This window comes from Diaporthe batatas (genome assembly GCF_019321695.1).
Source record: "Diaporthe batatas strain CRI 302-4 chromosome Unknown Contig00014, whole genome shotgun sequence".
Lineage (NCBI taxonomy): Eukaryota > Fungi > Ascomycota > Sordariomycetes > Diaporthales > Diaporthaceae > Diaporthe > Diaporthe batatas.
Genome location: NW_025408561.1, coordinates 788725 through 806782, shown reverse-complemented (window position 1 = coordinate 806782; position 18058 = coordinate 788725). Strand labels below are relative to the sequence as shown.

Here is an 18058-nt window from a genome sequence, read left to right as displayed (position 1 = left end):
GGTCGGTTTGAATGGATCGGCGGGCTTGGAAAAAGGTTGCGATTGGGGATTGGGGCTTGGTAACTTGGTGGGTGCTGTGTAGTATTCAAAAGCGGCGCAACGAGCACTCGAGGCGGTGGAATCTTTTTGGCGGGTCCCAAAAGCGATAAGCGGCTTATCTGGGGTGCGAAGTACCCCGTACCTCGGTACAGCATGGCCCACTCCAAAATCCGCAATGCTTGATATTCTCGATTGATTTTGATTTGAGGCGGCTTTTGTAAATCTATTCATTGCATAACCATGAGATCTCCTTGCTGAAGCGTGTAAAGAAACAAGTCCCGGAAATAGACACAAGATGACGGCCAATGCTGTTTGCTCCCGTAACGCCCCCCATATGCTGTTTGATAATACGTGTGCCACGGCACACCTCCTCACTGCTACCAGAGAAAGAAGGGAAGAAAATAGACAGCCGTCGCTCGGTGCGCGTGTGTAGGCCCTTCTACCACTGCCACACCTGCAGGATCTCCGAGGCGGTGTGCTGTGATGGGTCGCTCGCTAAGCAACCCGATCGTTGTTCCTGCCCACCGTGCTGGGGCTCGACAGTCCCTCTCCATCTTGGTCCACATCATCCTTCTCCTCCTTCAGAAGCTTGCGCCGCTGGGCCTCGTCCTCATCCTCGTCGCTCATCATGTCATCCAGCTCAAACTCCTCGGCGTCCCGCAGCCTGCGCTCCTGTGCTGGAGCAAGGGTGTGCCCGTTGGAGCCCTGTGCATGGCCGTTGACCCCCTTGGTGTACCCATTCAGATTCACGCCGCGGTCAAAAATGTGTATGAGCACATTGGAGAAGAGGAAGGTGATGAAGGCGAGACTGTAAAGGATAAGGACGTAGGCGACGTGGTCGATCCCAGACGAGTTGACAAGGAGCATCTGTTCCTCGGTGGCGCCCATGAACAAGAAGCCGGACGCGTAGAGAAGCTGGTGGGAAGCAGTCATGTCAGCACCAGGCTATATGAAGGCACGTCGCGTCAGGAGGGGGGGTAGGACACTTACAAACACGGGGATGTACTGGAAGCTGTGCACCTCATAGCCGTCGTCCGAGATGCCCACCTTGCCCTGGAGCACAAGGGAGACCTCGATCATGCGGGTGAGCCCGACGGACATGAGGGTGTAGCCAAAAGCCTTGTGGGTCATGGCAGAGATCATGAGTTCCTGGGGGTGCGCAGACATGGCCCAGCCGGTGATGAGGATGACGAAGCCCGGGATAAAGTTCCTCTTGGGGCGGCCGAGCCTGTCCTTGCTCAGCCAGATGCCTGCCAGGCCGGCGCACCACCAGACAATGCCCATGGTGGTGTGCTGCCAGTCGTTCTTGACCCAGGCCGTGCCCCACCTGTGCTCGGTGAAGGTGTTGACACAGCCCCAGGCGGCGATGACGACGCTGTCGAAGAACTCCTGGGAGCGGCCGGTGCGCTTGATCCACAGCTGGCCAACCAGCATGGCGATGGTCAGGAGGATACCGTAGGCGATAAAGGCGCTGCCCATGATGAAATGGGCCAGGCACTGGCCCAGGTGGTCGCCCTGGCAGAAACCGAGGGCGGTGATGCCGCCGAACAGCATCTGGGCCCAGGCGACGACAGGAAAGGTCTTGCCATTTATGCTGTGGATAAGGCGGATGACAGGGCGTATGCGCTTATGGATGCCCTTCTCCAGGTGCAGCTTGAGGTAGACGCCGACGATGATCTGGGCGAACATCTGGAGGTAAACCCAGTCGCCGAAATGCGCGTGGACGTTGGTGGGCAGGAACTCGCGGCCGCCGTGCATGTGGCCGAGGGCATATCCGAGGAGGGCGAGGATGGAAGACAGGGCCTGGACAGGAACATGCCACCGACTCTTGGTCATCTGTTTGTTGGGTGATGGGCGCAGTTAGATGACGGTCCGGTGGGTAGAGCAGGCGTCAGGAAAGGGGGGGGGGTGGACTCACGCCTAGCACCATGCCGAGGGGGAACAGCACGCCAAAGGCCAGCATATTGACGAAGATGTGAGCCCATAATGTCGAGTCCTGTACGGGTGAGGCGGGACGGGTCAGCATGCCACGGAGGCGCGGAAGACAGCAGCAGAGGGGGCCAAGGGCTGAGGAGGCAAGGGCTGACGCACGATGGGTTCTGGAGAGGTGGCATCGCCTTCGGGGATGTTCTCGACGCTGTGGTCGTGGGTGAGAGCCATTGGGAGGCAGACGGCGACAAGGGCGAGGTAGACTGTGGTTCGTGTCGGGGCGGATAGCAATCTCGGGGCAGCGCGGGCGACGGAAGCGGGCGACGATAAGGATGGCAGAGGGCACGCTGAAGAGGAAGAAGAAGCCATTGTGGCTGTCGACGAGGTCAAAGCCCCAGGCACTGCGAGGGCGGCGCGCTTGTTTCGCAATGGGGGAAGGGTGCGGTGGTGTTTCGGATGAGTGGAGGGTTCAGGCGCAGGGTCAAATGGGCCGCGTCAGAAGGGCCAGATTTGCTATGGGAAATCTTGAGATGGGATGGGATGGGACGAAGAGTAGACCAGGTGGGGCAGTCTGTGCTGTGGATTTCTCGACGTTGGATTGCACACGCAATGCAGATTACGGAGAACGGAGTATCTAAACAGTAGCCAGAGTAGTTGGCAATGCAGCAATTAGCAAGCAGCAGCAGGAGCGGCAGGAATGCGAGCGGCAGGATCGGCCCCGGGTTGTCGTCCACTCTCCCATCTGCCAGGTCTCCACCCCCGACCGACCATGCCGACTCCCGAGCCTTCCTCGTGCCCTTTTCCGGTCATTTCGCATCTGCCCCGTTTGTCTGCCCCTGACAAGACCACCCGGGCACCCATCAATCAAATAATTAATCAATTCGGTTCTTCTCATGCGGATCAGGAACACACTGGCCAGCCGGACTGCCAGACTGCCAGACTGGCCACAAGTGCTGCAGAGGACAGAACACCGTGACCTTGCCACGACATGGTCCTGCACATGGCCTAGGTACTTAGGTAGGTAGGTAGGTAGGTGTTATCTAGTCAATCATTCCACATTGTGAGTTGGGCTGTTTGTTGTACAGGTGTTCACCCAGCATCCCAAGAACCACAAAAAGTGTGCCATGTTCACACAAAAAGAGAACAGGATCTTTCAAACCGCATTCTGGAATGTCACTGCCCATTACTGGAATCGAACCAGTCACCTCATCATGGCCTTGTCCAAGGACTACTAGTGATGCGCTCTACCGATGAGCTAAACGGGCTTGAGGGCCATTTTTTTGTGGTGTTTATATTGCTGTGCGGGTCTCTCCTCGAGTCGGTGTGCTGCCCTGGTGGGGACCTCGGGATGAATCCACTTTCGGTGCAATGCCGAGCGGCAGACATTACACCAGTGGTTATTCATCGCAACAACAACCTTGCAATCCGGGCACGTCTCATGAGTCGGCGTGGAAAAGTCAAGTCACAGCACAGTCTGGTCCACCACGAGCAAATAGTCTTAAATGGTTGCACATGTGAAAGGTTGATGACAGGTATTAGATTTATACAACGAACCTCCAGTCTCCAGCTGGGCTGGGGTCAAATATGTATCTAGCAGAAGTAGTAGTACTAGCAATTATCCATTATTTTTGAATGCTGTCATGTCAGGCAATCAGCAGGACAGGTCGAACTGTGGTGACAGGGCGCCAAGGTCGCCAGCCCCGTAGATGCCGAAATCAGGGTTGGCTTGTCCCCACTGGCTCTCCTGCAGCATGTACCAGAAGGTGTTGATATTCCTCGACACCAGCCCGCACGCCACCTGCTTCCAGAAGGTGTGCGCGTTCTGGATGTTTGGGACCGCCCCGTTGACCGTGTCGCCGCTGACGGGCCACCCAGTCTCCGTCACCCACACCTCCTTGCCCTGCGACGCCGCCTTGGTCTGGTCGTACGCACTCCAGAACAGGTTGGCCGCATTCTCGATCCTGTTGTCGAAGGCCGCCTGGAAGTACGGGTCTGTTCAAGTCATGATATCGTATGTCAGCCATCTGCAGTTGGGGTCTACAACTTGAGCAGCACAGTTGGATTGCATTGGGAACTCACAGGCGTCCATGCCCACCCAGTCGAGGGCCGCAATCACCTTGCTGTTGCCGCCGTCGAGCCACATGTTCCACGTGTCCACGTGGCCAATGGGCTTGCCCTGCAGCGGCGTGCCGGCGATGGTGCTGCGGACCTGGTTGATGTAGCCCACCAGCTCGTCGGCGCCGATGCCAACCTCGCCGTTCTGCTGCCTGTACAGGTCCTCGCTGCCCACCGAGATGCCCACCACCAGGTCCGTGAAGGCCGTGCCGTACTGGTTGATGGCCGTCTGCAGCGCCTTGATCTCGTTGGGGAAGCTGCCCCCCGACGTCCACAGCCCCAGCAGGAGCTTCGTCTGCGTGTTGATGGCCGCCGGGATCGCCGACACCACATCGCTGGCCGTCCCCCACTGCACCATCGTGTACAGCCTGGCCGCGTTCCACCCGGACTGGTTGGGCAGGTTCTTGGCCCGGTTGAACTCGTACGCGAAGTCAACCTGCTGCTTGGCCGCCTGGTTGTTGAAGAAGGCCCCGTAGTTGAATCCTTGCAAGGCCGCGTTGGCCGTGCCGGCGACGACAGAGAGCCCCGAGAGTACCGTAGACAACTTCATTGTGGCGATTTGTTCCCGAGTCTGTGGAGGTGGAGGGGGTGTGAACGAACGTGAGGACTCCTGCTCCGGATGGGAACCTTGGAATATAAACAAACAGATTCCTCAGCGGCGGGGAGGCTGTCCTTGTTATATATAACCCATGACAACCCCATCTCCGTGTGCAAGTGGATACCACAGCACTTGAGCCCCAGGTGTCACCCACTCTGCTCACTAGGACACGCCGATTCTAAGAATATGGCTTCCAGAACAGTTGGGTGGGCATGCCCTCCGTCCAATGGCCGTCACCCCGAGGGCGGCTTTTTCGTATTTCTGCACCCATGCGCTCCGCCGGGGGAAATCTCGACGTCACCCATCAGGACATTGCCGCTGCCAAGGCATGGCGGCTGTGCAGCCTGTGCTGGCTTGCCCCCCTGGACCCCTGACGCTACCTCGAATACGAGGATGACCTGGTGTGGAGGTCGAGCGACCAGCAGCCCTTTCACCTTTCCCCCGATGACTAAACCCCCAATTCAAGCTTTTTCTTCAACATCAAGTACCGTGATTCCGGGGTAATGTGACGTGGAACGCTGCCCAGGTGCGAGTCAATATTCCAAGGCGGGCTGGAAACTGCTACTCCGTACTTGTCATGATTCCGACCCGGCACCACGCTGCTCTCCCCTATTCTGTGTGCTTACTTGGGCTGGGGTGGTCCTTTTCTTCGAACGGGCGGGCCACTCAGACAGACAACACAGACAACAAGAGTGCTCGGAGGCACCGGTGTCTGAAGCACGAGCCTGGGGCGATGGGGCCCTGGAATCGAGACTTCATGCACAGCTCAAGTGCTTCCCACAGCGTTGTAATACGTGACATTTGCTTGAATTGTAGCACGCCCAGTAATTATCCAGTGTGCACTTTGTGACTTTCGGCATGAGGTTGTGCATGTACGCACTGGCGGGCCCGATGTCGCCATTGGAAGCCCGCAAATTGCATGCGTCATGCACCAACCGCATGAGTTCCCGACCACACGGGTGTGTATACGACGGCTGTTCTAGAATCACCCATCTCACATGCATGCCAAAAAGTGAACCGATCGCTGGGTGAAGAGAATCTACACATGTATGCAGTGCATAGAAATAAGCCCCTAGGTACTAGGCAATCTCGCACAACTTAGTGGAAGAGGTTGATACCTAAGTACTAGTAGGTAACTTCTATCAATTTAAATGTGTTGAGTTATTCTTTACTCAGACTACATATAAGCATCTGCAAGGACATCTACATCTACAAATAGTTGAAGGTGAGCATGCCTAAAGTCATCGTCATAGAAGTCAGGTATTGAGCATTTACCACAGTATGGAGGCGTCACATACAATTTATTTGTATGGGGACCAGGAACGGAACCACTCGAAACCCATCAAGAACATTGAACGCTCCCGGGCCGCATGCCCTGCAAGCTACTATCTACCAGGTCCACAACCCGCTCCGCAAAAGAAGAAATACATGATGTCCTGTAGCTTATGTCCAGGCTGCCTGCCTACATTAGGTACTTGATGGTCTCTAGTCTGTATAGTCTTAAACGTCCCTAAGTTCTAGATAGGTGGTCGACTGGGCAGTAGATACTCCAAGGGAATTTCGCTATCACCTTAGAAATATAACGGCCTCTATCTTATTATCCTTTAAATTACTTTCTTTTTAAGAGTCTATTCTTATTTGTATTTATAACTTCTATTAAACCTTCTTTTAATTTTATAAACTATTAAGTTAATTATTTTTTTATTACAAAGTTTATAAAAGTTAATATTTTAATTTAACTTTAAATTTAAAATCTTTTTATATAAATAAACTATTAAATTAAATTAAATATTTTTTAATTTTAAAGTTAAATTTATTTATAATTATAAAATAATTTAATAATAAAATATTAAAAATATAATTATTTTTATATATAAATAAAATCTTTTTAAATTATAGTTTATTATTTTTAATAAATCTTTATTAATAATTTTTATATATTTAAATTTTAAATATTATTAAAATAATACTTTTTAATTTTATTATTATATTATTAAATTAACTTATATTTATTAAAGAAAAGTTTTAAAAGTATTTTAAATTAAAATTATTTATTTTATTAAGTAATATTAAAATTAAATTAAAATTAAAGTAATTTTAATTAATTTATAACTTTATTATTAACTTTTATTAAAGTAATATTTAAAATTAATTTATTTAATTAAACTTTCTTTACTTTTAATATTTTAATTAATTTATATATAATTAATAAATATTTTTCTTTATTAATTAAATTATTATTTATTTTTATAAATCTTTATATTTAATAATAAATCTAATTTTTTATAACTTTTTAATTTTTATATTAATTTATTAAACTTTTATTTATATTATAAATATTAAAGCTATAAGTTAAATATTTATAAAATTAACTAATAAGTTTATATACTCTACTTATTTTATTAACTTAAATAGCTTTTATATCTCTTATAATATAGTTCAGCTATCTCTTGCTTGATTGTGGATTACAGGGATTAATTGATTGTGTTTTAAACTTTGCTTGTAGATTGAAAACAAACATCAGAGAGCGGGTAAATCTTGACCCCCTAAATATATCCATTGTACAAGCTTCAGCCTCTGACTCTAGAGTTCTTGCTCCAAATATGTGTCGCGTGCAGCATACCTGATCAATTGCCTCCATGTCCCAGGCTTTGCGGATGCGGGAAGCAGTTCGTGCAGGCTCGGATGAGTACAGTTGGCCTCAAAAAGTCTGTACCCACCTAAAATTCTTAAATTTTATTTTTAAATATATTACCTAATAACTAGCCCCACATAACCCTAAAAATAATAAAATAATTCTTATTATATATTTTAACTATTATTATATAAAGTTAATATTTAATATATATATAAATTAAATATTATTATTTAATAAACGTTAAATTAAAAGTAAATATTATTTTTAAACCTACTTTTTTAAAAAATAAATATTTAATTCTTTATAATATATATTATTTTATTGATATTTTTATTTTAATATTTAATTATAAATATTATATATAATAAAAAATCTTTAATTAATATTAAGGTTTTATAATTTTATAAGAGTTTAAAAATAAAAGTCTTATTTTTAAAATTTAAAAATTTAAAAACATGACTCGTTAGGGGCTTTATAGGGAGTCTTAAGCCCTAAACTTTTAAAAGTTATATTTTTAATATTTTTTATAACTTTATAATATATTAATTAATAATAATACAATTATTTAGTATGTAAATATAATAAATTAATATATTTATTTATTTTATATAAAAAGTATTATATTTAAATAAATTTTAGGGGGTGTTTTATAATAGTTTAAAAGTAGTGAGTTTTGGTGGGAAAAGGGTGTGTGGGTACAGACTTTTTGAGGCCAACTGTATGATCATTGTGTCGACCGGTGATGAGCAGGAGAGAATTTTATGCTGACACTCAAATGTCATTTTTCTCTTTCAAAAGTTTTCCCCCCAACATATTGGAGCGCTCACCGATGGGAATCGCACCATCCAGACTTTCAAATATTTCTGATGACTCTCTATTTCATACGTATGTATGTACAGCAGATGAAGACTATACAATGGCGAACAACACCAATGATTCAGTCAGTTTCCTGCTACCCGAATATTTGAGAAGAATGTTTTGATCTGCAACTCCTCCGAGACAGGCTATGTACATGGTATCTCCCCTCTTGCTTTGCTCTCCCTTAGAACCTCGCCAGAGGCAGGTGCGTGGCGGTGGCGCAAGCATTGCCGCTTCGAGCGCACAGCGTGGACACACTGACGAGGGTGACAGTAGACGGCACACAGGCGCTGGCGGCATTGCCCTGGTTGGTGGGCTTGGGAGCGTCCTGGGTAACAGTAGTGGCCTTGCTTATGGTCAGGGTGTACGTCGAGACGATGCCGGCGCTGCCGGTCAGGGTGAGGGTCTGGGTATCCTTGGCGACGACCTCGCTTGCGGTGAAGGTGCTCGTCATGACGCTGGTATCGGACCCAGATCCAACGGTCACGTATACTGTGGATACCTGGGCGTGGGCGGTTGTCTCGGGCGTCTGGACGGCGGCCACGGTGGAGATGGTGGATGTGAGAACCTGGTCGCCGAGGGTGACGGTAAGGATTGTCTCGACGGGTATTTGCGATGTTATAGTCTCATATATGGTCGAAACAATGTTGGAACTGGCGGGCGTGGGCTCCAAAATCGACGTATGGACGCTGGTGGACTCGACGATAGTGCTGCTCTCCTGAGCAATTCCAGAGACTGTGACTGTAACCACGCTTGGGACCTGAACAACGGTGGTGCTCAAAATAGTAGTGTGAACGGTCTGTTGCTCGGGGGTCACAGCAGCCGGGGTTTCAGCGGCAGGGTTCTCGACTACTGATGTAGTAGGGGTCACAGCTAAAACGGTAGTTATAGTCGAGGCCTCCTGGAAAGAGCTCGTTGATGTCCTTTTAAAACCATCACTCAGAGTGATTGTGATGACAGAAACCACTGGCAACACAGACACAATGACAGCGGTAGACGAGGACTCTGCAACAGCTGCAACGGAAGAGGAAGCGGATGCCTCCTCTTGAACTACAGTCGTGATTGTCTGAGGCTGTTCAACAGTTTTGGTGGAAGTACTCTCGACGCCGTCACCAAGGGTCACTGTCACAAACGAAACCGCCGTAGTAGCGGTTGTCAGTACCGACGTCTTGGATACAACGGCAGTCTGAACGCTGGTAGCACCAGGGATGAAGAAAGAAGGGGTGCCGTTGACTGGAAGGGTATCAGCATGGAAGGTTGGCGGGAGATGTTCATGGCTGCGGGGGGGGGGAAGGGGGAGGTATCTCACCAGTAGTGGTCTGTACAGCAGAGCTCATGCTGGCACCGACTTCAGATGACACGGCAGAGGCCTCGGTAACCGGGCACACAGTGGTTGTTTCGCCAACAATGCTGGTCACAATCACTGGTTGAACGGCAGAGCTGCCGTGGGAGGAGACGGCCTCAGCAACTTCCTTGGTGGCGGTGGCTGCTGGGCAGTTTGAGACGGTAGGCGCGCAAGAGATGACGGTGTGAAGCTGATGGGAAGAGGCAAGTCAGCAAGTGCGTCCACACAGGCACATATCGGTGATCAAGGTAGCAAGCAACTCACATGAGTAATCTGGACAGTCAGGGTGGTCTGCTCGCCGACGGGAGTAGGCTCAGGGGCACCACCGGTGATGGCTGCGACAGATGAGAGGGAAGCAAGCTCAGAGGAAGCGAGGGTGCTAGTCAGAACCGTGGTAGAAATAGGGACAATCTCAGTGGCTACAGAGCTTCCAGCAGGGCAGTTGGTGATACTGGCGGCGCACGAGGTCACGGTGTACAGGTTGGTGGCGTATACGGTCGAAGTCACCTCGTGGACAGATGCGATGGACGAGTTGCCGATGGGGAATGGCTTCACTCCGGTGCTGTTGGAAGGAGGCGGGTGAAGAGCGCCGGTGGGAGCTGGAGGTACGCGGGAAGCACCTGTCTCGGGCGAGGAGCTCTCCTGAGGAGGAACAGCCCCACTGGCCGAAGGGGTGTGTGCGTCAGTTGGGAGAGCACCTGGAAGGTCGCGAGTTGCTGTAATGGTTGTACCAGTAATGCCGCCAGTGGCAGCAACAGAAATAATGCTGGATGAGACCAAATCGGCGGCTGTGACGGGGCAGATTGTGGTGGCGAGCTGTACCACATCGGTGACGAGCACCGTAGACACCTGATCGGGGGCCGTGGAGGCGAGGTTGGACAGGGAGGCAGCATCAGCCGGGCAGTTGGTCACCGTCGGGGCACAGCTGATGACGGTGCGGACCTGAGTGGACAGTACGGTGAGAGTTGTGAGCTGCTCCGAGGCCGGCGTGGGGGCGGTGCCGTTGGCGATGGGGGCAACGCCAGTGGGCGAGGGGACGGCTGCGGAGGGAGTAACAGGCACAACTGTGGCGGTTACAGTCTCCTCCACGGGGTCGAGATCCGGGTCACAAGTGTCGTCGTCCAAATCCTCGACCGGGAGGGTGGCGTTTAGGCTTGCTGGGCCAGCAAGAGCAGCCCCGACGGCGACGCGGGAGGAGAGCAGAAGCGAGGCCAAGGCCCGGGAGGATGAGAAACGCATGGTGAATGAGTAAGTTTCTCTCTATTTTTGACTTGGTCTTGTCGAATGGGTCAGTAATGAGAAGTGAACAGCTTGGAGCCCGATCAAGGGCGAGCGAAGGTCTGAAGAACAAGAAGAAAAGAATGAATTGGGTGAGCTAGCACCGGTAGAAAGAATGAACAACCCGCCGGGTTTGTGGGTGAAGCAAAAGAGAAGGTGGAAAGACGACGCTGTCGGCGAAGATGGCAGGGCCGAGACGGCACCTCGAGATGGGCCGGGGGAGGGAGGTGGTGGCCCTTATAGAACCGGCCGGCGGTGGGCATCACGACCAAGAGCCCAAACAAGGAAGGCATCAGGAGGGACGAGTGCCAGCCCGGGAGGCTGCAGCCCACTCGAGCTGGCGCGATATGCAGCCCTAGGCGCCCATGGTCCACGGTCAAGACGGAGCAGAGTGCCGTCCGAGGGTGACGATTGTTTCGAAACACCATGGTGTGCTTGTCGTTGTTGCGGCTGCTTGTTGTGGGTTGTTGTCGTCGAGGCGGACGTACATCCCTGCAGCACATCCTGGCCTGGACGGCTGGCCCCGTCTGCCAGCGTCACGCCGTTGGTCATTAGCCGCCCCCAGCTGGCGGCCCTCGAATTGCGGGATGCAAGGGGTCTGCTGACGTTTCACGATTCGAACAAGTCGCCGTGGCGAGGTTGTGACCACACCTGTAGCATGTTGTCGGTATTTCAGGCTGTGCCTCGCTTCCAGCCTTTGGGGCCTCGTGCCTCGGGGCAGGGTTTCAGGGATAACCCCCGTGTCGCCTTCCCAGGGAATTAAGGGTGCTGCCAAGACCCCGAACCAGCCTTGGAATGTCATTGTTGAGTCGATGGCCCTCGGAGAGAAGCATTAAACCAGACTCTGTCCCCATTTCATCCTTCTCTCTATGCTTCTTGGCCAAGTGTTTCCAGCACTCGTGCCAGAGTCGCAGATAGAGCCATTGAAATGTCGAGGGTTGAGGGGCAGCCCATTACAGTGGAGAACCGTGGCTGAGATGCCAGATGCACTTTACGGCGATGGGATAAAGGGGTCATCGACAGAGAGGGTGGGTTCATCTGGTCCGTGGCTCGTCGAGTCCCACAACGACCATGGTCGTATAACCATGGTTACAACGCATCAGGTAAAACCGTGGGCTCTGTTCGGGCCCGGATAATAACGCCCCCCTTCCCCTAAGCCCAACGACTCTAGCCATCAACATATACAGAGTACAACGCAAATGAGATGGGCATCTACATCAATAACGCCATGTCTGTACGCTTGTCATATCAGCCATTATCACTCACCATTCTCAAGTTGACCTGGCTTACCTGGCTCACCGGCGATGAAGCCAACCGTGCATAAGTTTTGGTCTCGGCTCACCCAGATGCTGGAGAGCCCTTTTCGAGCTTCTTGCCGTTCATTGTTGGGAAGCAATTAGACTTTCTGACAAAAGTGTATCTCAGCACTCAGTGGCCAAATCCTTGTGCCGTGGCACTTTAACAGCACTTGAGTTGCAGCGCCAACCTCCAGGATCTGAGATCGGGAGCAGCCGTGATCTGCGCTGGCCAAGGCTTAATTTGTTGGACCACAATGGAGGCTGCAGAGAAACTACGCAGCCACAGAACCTATCCTGGTTTCGACCCAGCTCACGATTCGGTCGGCTACCATATAAAACTGGCCCCATGCCCACATGTGCTGCGATATGACCTGAGCTTGACGTGTTGATCACTGGACCGGCATGCGAGCCCAGATGAGTCGAGTGCCAAAGATCAGCGCACTAAAACACACAACTCGAGAGAGGTGGGCAGCAGCAACACCCGCGCTTCGAATCAGCACTCATCAAAAATTGGGTTTTGAGGCTCAGGCCGTCTCATGTGAATTTACTTGCAGCATGTCGCCGTGGAAGCTACCCAATTCTTTCTCTCGTGACCCAGCCAACAACACGTCCCTGCTCGGACGTCTTGGGCGAAGAGGAGCTTCTCCCCCCCGAGCTTGACCCGCCGGATAGATCGGAGTTGAATTTCTCTGTCGACGTGATTTCTATTCTTAAAATGAAGGGAGTCGTTGTCCCACTTCTATAGCTGCACCGCAGTGGACCAAACAAGTGGTTTCAGTTTTAATCCCTATACATATAAAATATATATAGCATCTTCATATAATAACAAATACTTAAGACCTAGTATTTAAAGAAATATAATATTAATAATAATAGAAAGAGAATATAATATATAGGTATATAATTAAGCTTTATATTATATAAATAATATTAAAATATATTACTTTTATTAATATTATATTAAAAAGTTTATAAAATAATTATATAATAAAATTAAATAATTTTAAACTAACTTTTATAAGAAAATAAATCTTATAATATAAGACTTAATAAGTTAATCTAGCACTCGACCGGCGACTAAACTAGAAAACACCTGGCACCTTCTCCAGTGGCACTATCAAGTTTTTTGACCATTTTTTTTAACCGCATTGAACACGAAGAGGAAATCAGATGCGAGGCGTTCCTGCGCTTTCTTGACGATGTTCCTCAGTTCAGTAAGATTCATTCACACATATCTATTATAAGACTTAACAGCTAATGATTCACAGAAGATGCACATGATGGTTTCCCGGATCTTGTGTCGTCATGCGAAATGGGTCTATAATAGTCCCAGATAAGCATTTCATCAGACACTACCGGGCCCCACGTGCATCATGAATGGTAGGACGACCTCTTCTTGGCCTGTTGGCGAGCATATTCTCTAAAATCCTTCTAAAAGGTCCCTTAGCGTAGCCACAACCATCCTCATTTCATAGATAGCGACAGTATAATCACCACCTTATTATAAGAGAACGGATATTCGCACCCGCGAAAACGGATAGTACACCCACTATAAAAATAAGTATATAATTTAATTATAAACTTAATTTAAATAAATTATAGCAGTTATAACAGTCCTTTATTGGACTTAATTAGTAGGAAAAGTATTTACCTATATAAACCCTTTAGGTAACCCTTTAATAGTTAGTTATTAATAATTAATTACTTTTAATATTATTTCTTCTACCCTTATATATATAAACCTAATTAATATTAATTAATAATTATAAAAATAATTATAAATAGTTAAATTAATAAAATAATTTATTATTTTATAGTTTAACTACTTAAAAAGTAATTATATTAAAGCTATTAAATTTTATTTAATTTATATAACCTATTTAATATAATTATTTTTAATTAATAAAATAAAGTTATATAATTTATTTAAAAACTAACTTTTTATAAATATCTTAATAATTATTAAATATAAAACTTAAATAACTTTTAAATATTTAATATTTAATTTAATATTATTATTTAAAATTATTTTTATAAATATTTATTATACTTTATATAAATAAAAACTTTATTAAAACTTTAAACTTTTTTATTTACTTTATTATTAAACCTTTTTTATATTTTAATAATATTTTAAACTTTATAAATTAACTTTATTAAATATTAAACTTTTATTTATTTTTAATTAATAAATTCTTTTATATATTTATATATACCTTTAAATTAATATTATAATAAATAATCTTTTATATTTTACTAATAAAATTTATTAATTCTCTAAATTAATTATATTTAACCCTTAAAATAATATAATTTTATTAATATATCTATTTTTTATAATTAACCTCTTATTATTTTAATAATTACTTATAATAGCTTCCTTAAAGATTTATTAAATTTATTATTATAACTAATATTATTATTTATTAAAATATAAAATAAAATATACTTTAAAATAGTCTATATATATAATATTAATTTAAAGTTATAAAATATAAATTTATTAAAAATAAGAAATTTAATATAATATAAATTAATATATATATTATATAGTACTTATAAGTATATAAATACTTTAATATTAAAAGTTATATAAAATATTTATAAAAACTTTAATAAATAAATTAAAAAAATATTTATAATTATTAATAAGAATTTTTTAAAACTAAAAATAATTTTATATATTAAAATATATAAACTAATTTAAAAATTTATTAAAATTTATTTATATTTAACTTTCTTATTAAATTAAAAGAATATTAAAATAGTTTAATAATTAATTTAAAGAGATTTATAAATTAAATAAAGTTTTATTTTATTATAAACTAATTTAAAGAAGAATAATTTTTAAATTTAAAAATAAGATTATTATTATTAAAGATTTAAAAGGAAAAATAAAAATAAAAATAAAAATAACAATAAAAAGGTATTTATAAAAAGTAAAAAGTAGAAATAGAATATATAATAAATATAAAAAATTATTATAATATAAAAATAATAACTTAAATAATAGTTTAAAATCTAATAATAATAAATAAAAAAGGATAGAAAGAATAATAAAAAAGAAAAATAAATATAATAATAAGTTATATTATAAGTTTAATAAAGAAAATAAAGACTTTAAAAGAATCTATTTAATAAATTTTTATTTTTATTTTTATTATTTTTAATTTTAAATTCTTTAAAAATAACTATTTTAAAAATACTTTAAAATATAAGATTTAATAATATATTATATTTTATTATTAATAAAATATTTTAATAAATTATTTAAATTAAATATAATAATTAATATTAATAAATACTATTATAATAATAAAATATATTTTAATTAAATTTATAATATATTTAATAATAAATTTTATTTTTTAATATATATAAAACTTAAATATTTAATTAATATAATTTTATATAACTTTTATATATATTAAAGGATATTATTAAAATATTTTATTTATATAATATTAAGTAAATTAATTTATTTTAAATAATTTACTTTAAGGTAAAACTATATTTTAATAATAATATTATTTATTAAAACTACTTTATTAACTAAAATATATTAACTTTTATTAATTTATATTAAAATAATTTTAATAAATTAAAACTAAAATATTATAATTATTAATTAATAAGTTAAATATATATTATTAAGTTTTAATTATTATAATAATTAATTTATTAAAATAATATTTTATATATAATTAAAAATATATTAAAATTTATTATAATACTTTATAAACCTTTAATATTAATTAAAACTTTATATTTTAACTTATATATTTTATTATAAGTTTATTAATTATAATAATTTATAAATTATATATTTATTATAAATAAAACTAAACTTATAAAAAAAGATTAATATTTTATAAACTAAAATAGAATAATAGTAATTTTTATAATAAATATTATAATAAATTTTATAATAAAAATAACTTTTATAATAATTTTAATAAAACTTTTATAATAATTAAAATATTAGGTTTAGTAATTATAATAATTATAATAACTATAAAAATTATAATAATTATAAAAGTATATTTTTATAAAAAAATTTATTAAAAGAAATACTTTATATATAATAAAAAGAATATTAATTTATATAATATTTTTAATAAATAATAATACTTTTAATTAATATACTTTATAATATAAAAAATAAAATAAAAACTTATAAATATAAACTATATAATATTCTTTATTAACTTTAAAGAATTAAATATAAAAATATTTAACCTAATATTAAATTTAATAATAATTTTAATTAAGTTTATATTTTATATTTAATAAATTAAATATTCTTTTATTTAATTAATTCTTTTATTATAATAATAATTTATAATAAAATATTCTAGTTTTAATATTTATATTAAAAATAATATTTATATAAAATATTTTAAGGTATTCTTTTAATATTAATATTATAATTTATTTTATTATTAAATATAATTAATATTTTATTTTATATTATAATAATATTTTAATTATATTAAATATATTATATATTAATAAAATAAATATTTATTTTAAATTAAATAATATAATATACTTTTTTAAATTATTATTTATATTAACTTTATTAAAATAATAATATTTATATAATTAATATATTAATATTTTTTTATTTTATATTTAAAATATAATTAAACTAATAATTTTCCTTTAAAATATAATAAATAAAATAATATAATAAAATAATAATAATATTAAAAACTCTATTATATAAAATAAAAATACTTATAATTTTTTTAATTAAATTAATAATTAATATATTAATTAACTTATTTTTATTAAAATTAAACTTTAATATTTATATTAATACTTTAAATATTTTTATTAAATATTTTTAATATTTTTATAAATATAAAATATATAATAAATATAACTATATTAAAATAATTTTTATTTTTATTATTAATATTAAATATATATATTTATATAAAATATTTTAAATTTAATTTAATAAATAATTATAATTTTAACTATAAGTTTATAATAAATATTTTTATTTAATTAAATTATTTATATTATATATTATAAATATTATTATATTATTTTAAATAAAACACTTTTATTATTACTATTAATAAAAATATATATAAGGCTTTTATATAACTTAAATTAATATATACTTAAAGCTATTAATTTATATTTAATATAATATAAATATAAATTTTATATTTTTAAATTTATATTATAATTTAAATATTAAATATTATTTATAAATAAATTTTAATTAAAATATATTAATTAATTAATAAAATTAAATATTATTATATAATATTATATTATATTTTTAATATTCTTTTATAAAATTATTTAAAATTTATTTTAAAAATTATTTTTAAATAAACTTTAAGGTTATAAATAATACTATTAGCTTTAATAGTTTAATTTTAACTTTATTTATTTTTAAAATATACCCTTAAATTAATACTAATTTTCCTTTATATTATTTATATTTAAATAAATAAAACTATTTAAAAGGTTATAAATATTATTTATATTATTAATATTAAATAAAAAATTAATAATACTTTAAATATATATAATAAACTTAATATAATTAATATTTTTTCTATTATTATAAAATAATATTTAAATATAATATAAAAAAGAGTTAATAAAACTTTATAAATTATTTACTATTAATAACTATAATATAATTTTAATTTTTAATAAACTTATTATATTTTATTCTATTTAAATTTAAAATATTATTATAATTTTAATTTTAACTTTAATAATACTTTTAATAATAATTTAATTATATTTAAACCTTTTTTATTTAAGTTATTATTTAACTCTAACTTTATAAATATAAATATTTTTAATTTTAAAAATAAATTAAAAACTTAACTTATTAATATATTCCTATATAAAAAAATAATTATAAATTAATTTTAAAATTATAAACTAATAAAGTTATTTTTACTCTTAATAAACTATTTAAAATA

The 18058-nt window shown here is 39.0% G+C and overlaps 3 protein-coding genes across 3 annotated transcripts; all 3 read right to left on the bottom strand.

Annotated features, from left to right (window-relative positions):
* Nucleotides 1-215: 215 nt before the first annotated feature.
* Nucleotides 216-2627, bottom strand: KVR01_010793 (uncharacterized protein). Its single transcript, XM_044786219.1, has 4 exons — nt 2131-2627; nt 1958-2035; nt 1030-1875; nt 216-954 (listed from the first exon to the last, which is right to left on the bottom strand). Exons 1-4 carry the CDS (start codon nt 2335-2337, stop codon nt 535-537), a joined length of 1551 nt encoding a protein of 516 aa, XP_044639940.1. The 5' UTR covers nt 2338-2627; the 3' UTR covers nt 216-534.
* Nucleotides 2628-2768: 141 nt separating this feature from the next.
* KVR01_010894 (uncharacterized protein) lies at nt 2769-5100 on the bottom strand. The gene is made up of 2 exons (XM_044784509.1): nt 4048-5100; nt 2769-3960 (listed from the first exon to the last, which is right to left on the bottom strand). Exons 1-2 carry the CDS (start codon nt 4631-4633, stop codon nt 3620-3622), a joined length of 927 nt encoding a protein of 308 aa, XP_044640041.1. The 5' UTR covers nt 4634-5100; the 3' UTR covers nt 2769-3619.
* A 2977-nt stretch (nt 5101-8077) lies between these two features.
* Nucleotides 8078-11468, bottom strand: KVR01_011115 (uncharacterized protein). The gene is made up of 3 exons (XM_044784025.1): nt 9787-11468; nt 9487-9712; nt 8078-9410 (listed from the first exon to the last, which is right to left on the bottom strand). The coding sequence occupies exons 1-3, from the start codon at nt 10759-10761 to the stop codon at nt 8362-8364; spliced, it is 2250 nt and encodes a 749-aa protein (XP_044640262.1). The 5' UTR covers nt 10762-11468; the 3' UTR covers nt 8078-8361.
* Nucleotides 11469-18058: the final 6590 nt, after the last annotated feature.

What these genes read in the sequence shown, in the direction of transcription:
- KVR01_010793 (XM_044786219.1), bottom strand. Translation starts at nt 2,337, where the DNA reads ATGGCTTCTTCTTCCTCTTCAGCGTGCCCTCTGCCATCCTTATCGTCG. An exon ending in CCACCTCTCCAGAACCCATC is followed by an intron (nt 2,036 to 2,130) that starts GTGCGTCAGCCC and finishes TCACCCGTACAG; the next exon opens with GACTCGACATTATGGGCTCA. An exon ending in TCCAGTACATCCCCGTGTTT is followed by an intron (nt 955 to 1,029) that starts GTAAGTGTCCTA and finishes GCTTCCCACCAG; the next exon opens with CTTCTCTACGCGTCCGGCTT.
- KVR01_010894 (XM_044784509.1), bottom strand. Translation starts at nt 4,633, where the DNA reads ATGAAGTTGTCTACGGTACTCTCGGGGCTCTCTGTCGTCGCCGGCACG. An exon ending in CTGGGTGGGCATGGACGCCT is followed by an intron (nt 3,961 to 4,047) that starts GTGAGTTCCCAA and finishes TGACTTGAACAG; the next exon opens with ACCCGTACTTCCAGGCGGCC.
- KVR01_011115 (XM_044784025.1), bottom strand. Translation starts at nt 10,761, where the DNA reads ATGCGTTTCTCATCCTCCCGGGCCTTGGCCTCGCTTCTGCTCTCCTCC. An exon ending in TGACTGTCCAGATTACTCAT is followed by an intron (nt 9,713 to 9,786) that starts GTGAGTTGCTTG and finishes TCTTCCCATCAG; the next exon opens with CTTCACACCGTCATCTCTTG. An exon ending in TGCTGTACAGACCACTACTG is followed by an intron (nt 9,411 to 9,486) that starts GTGAGATACCTC and finishes ATACCCTTCCAG; the next exon opens with TCAACGGCACCCCTTCTTTC.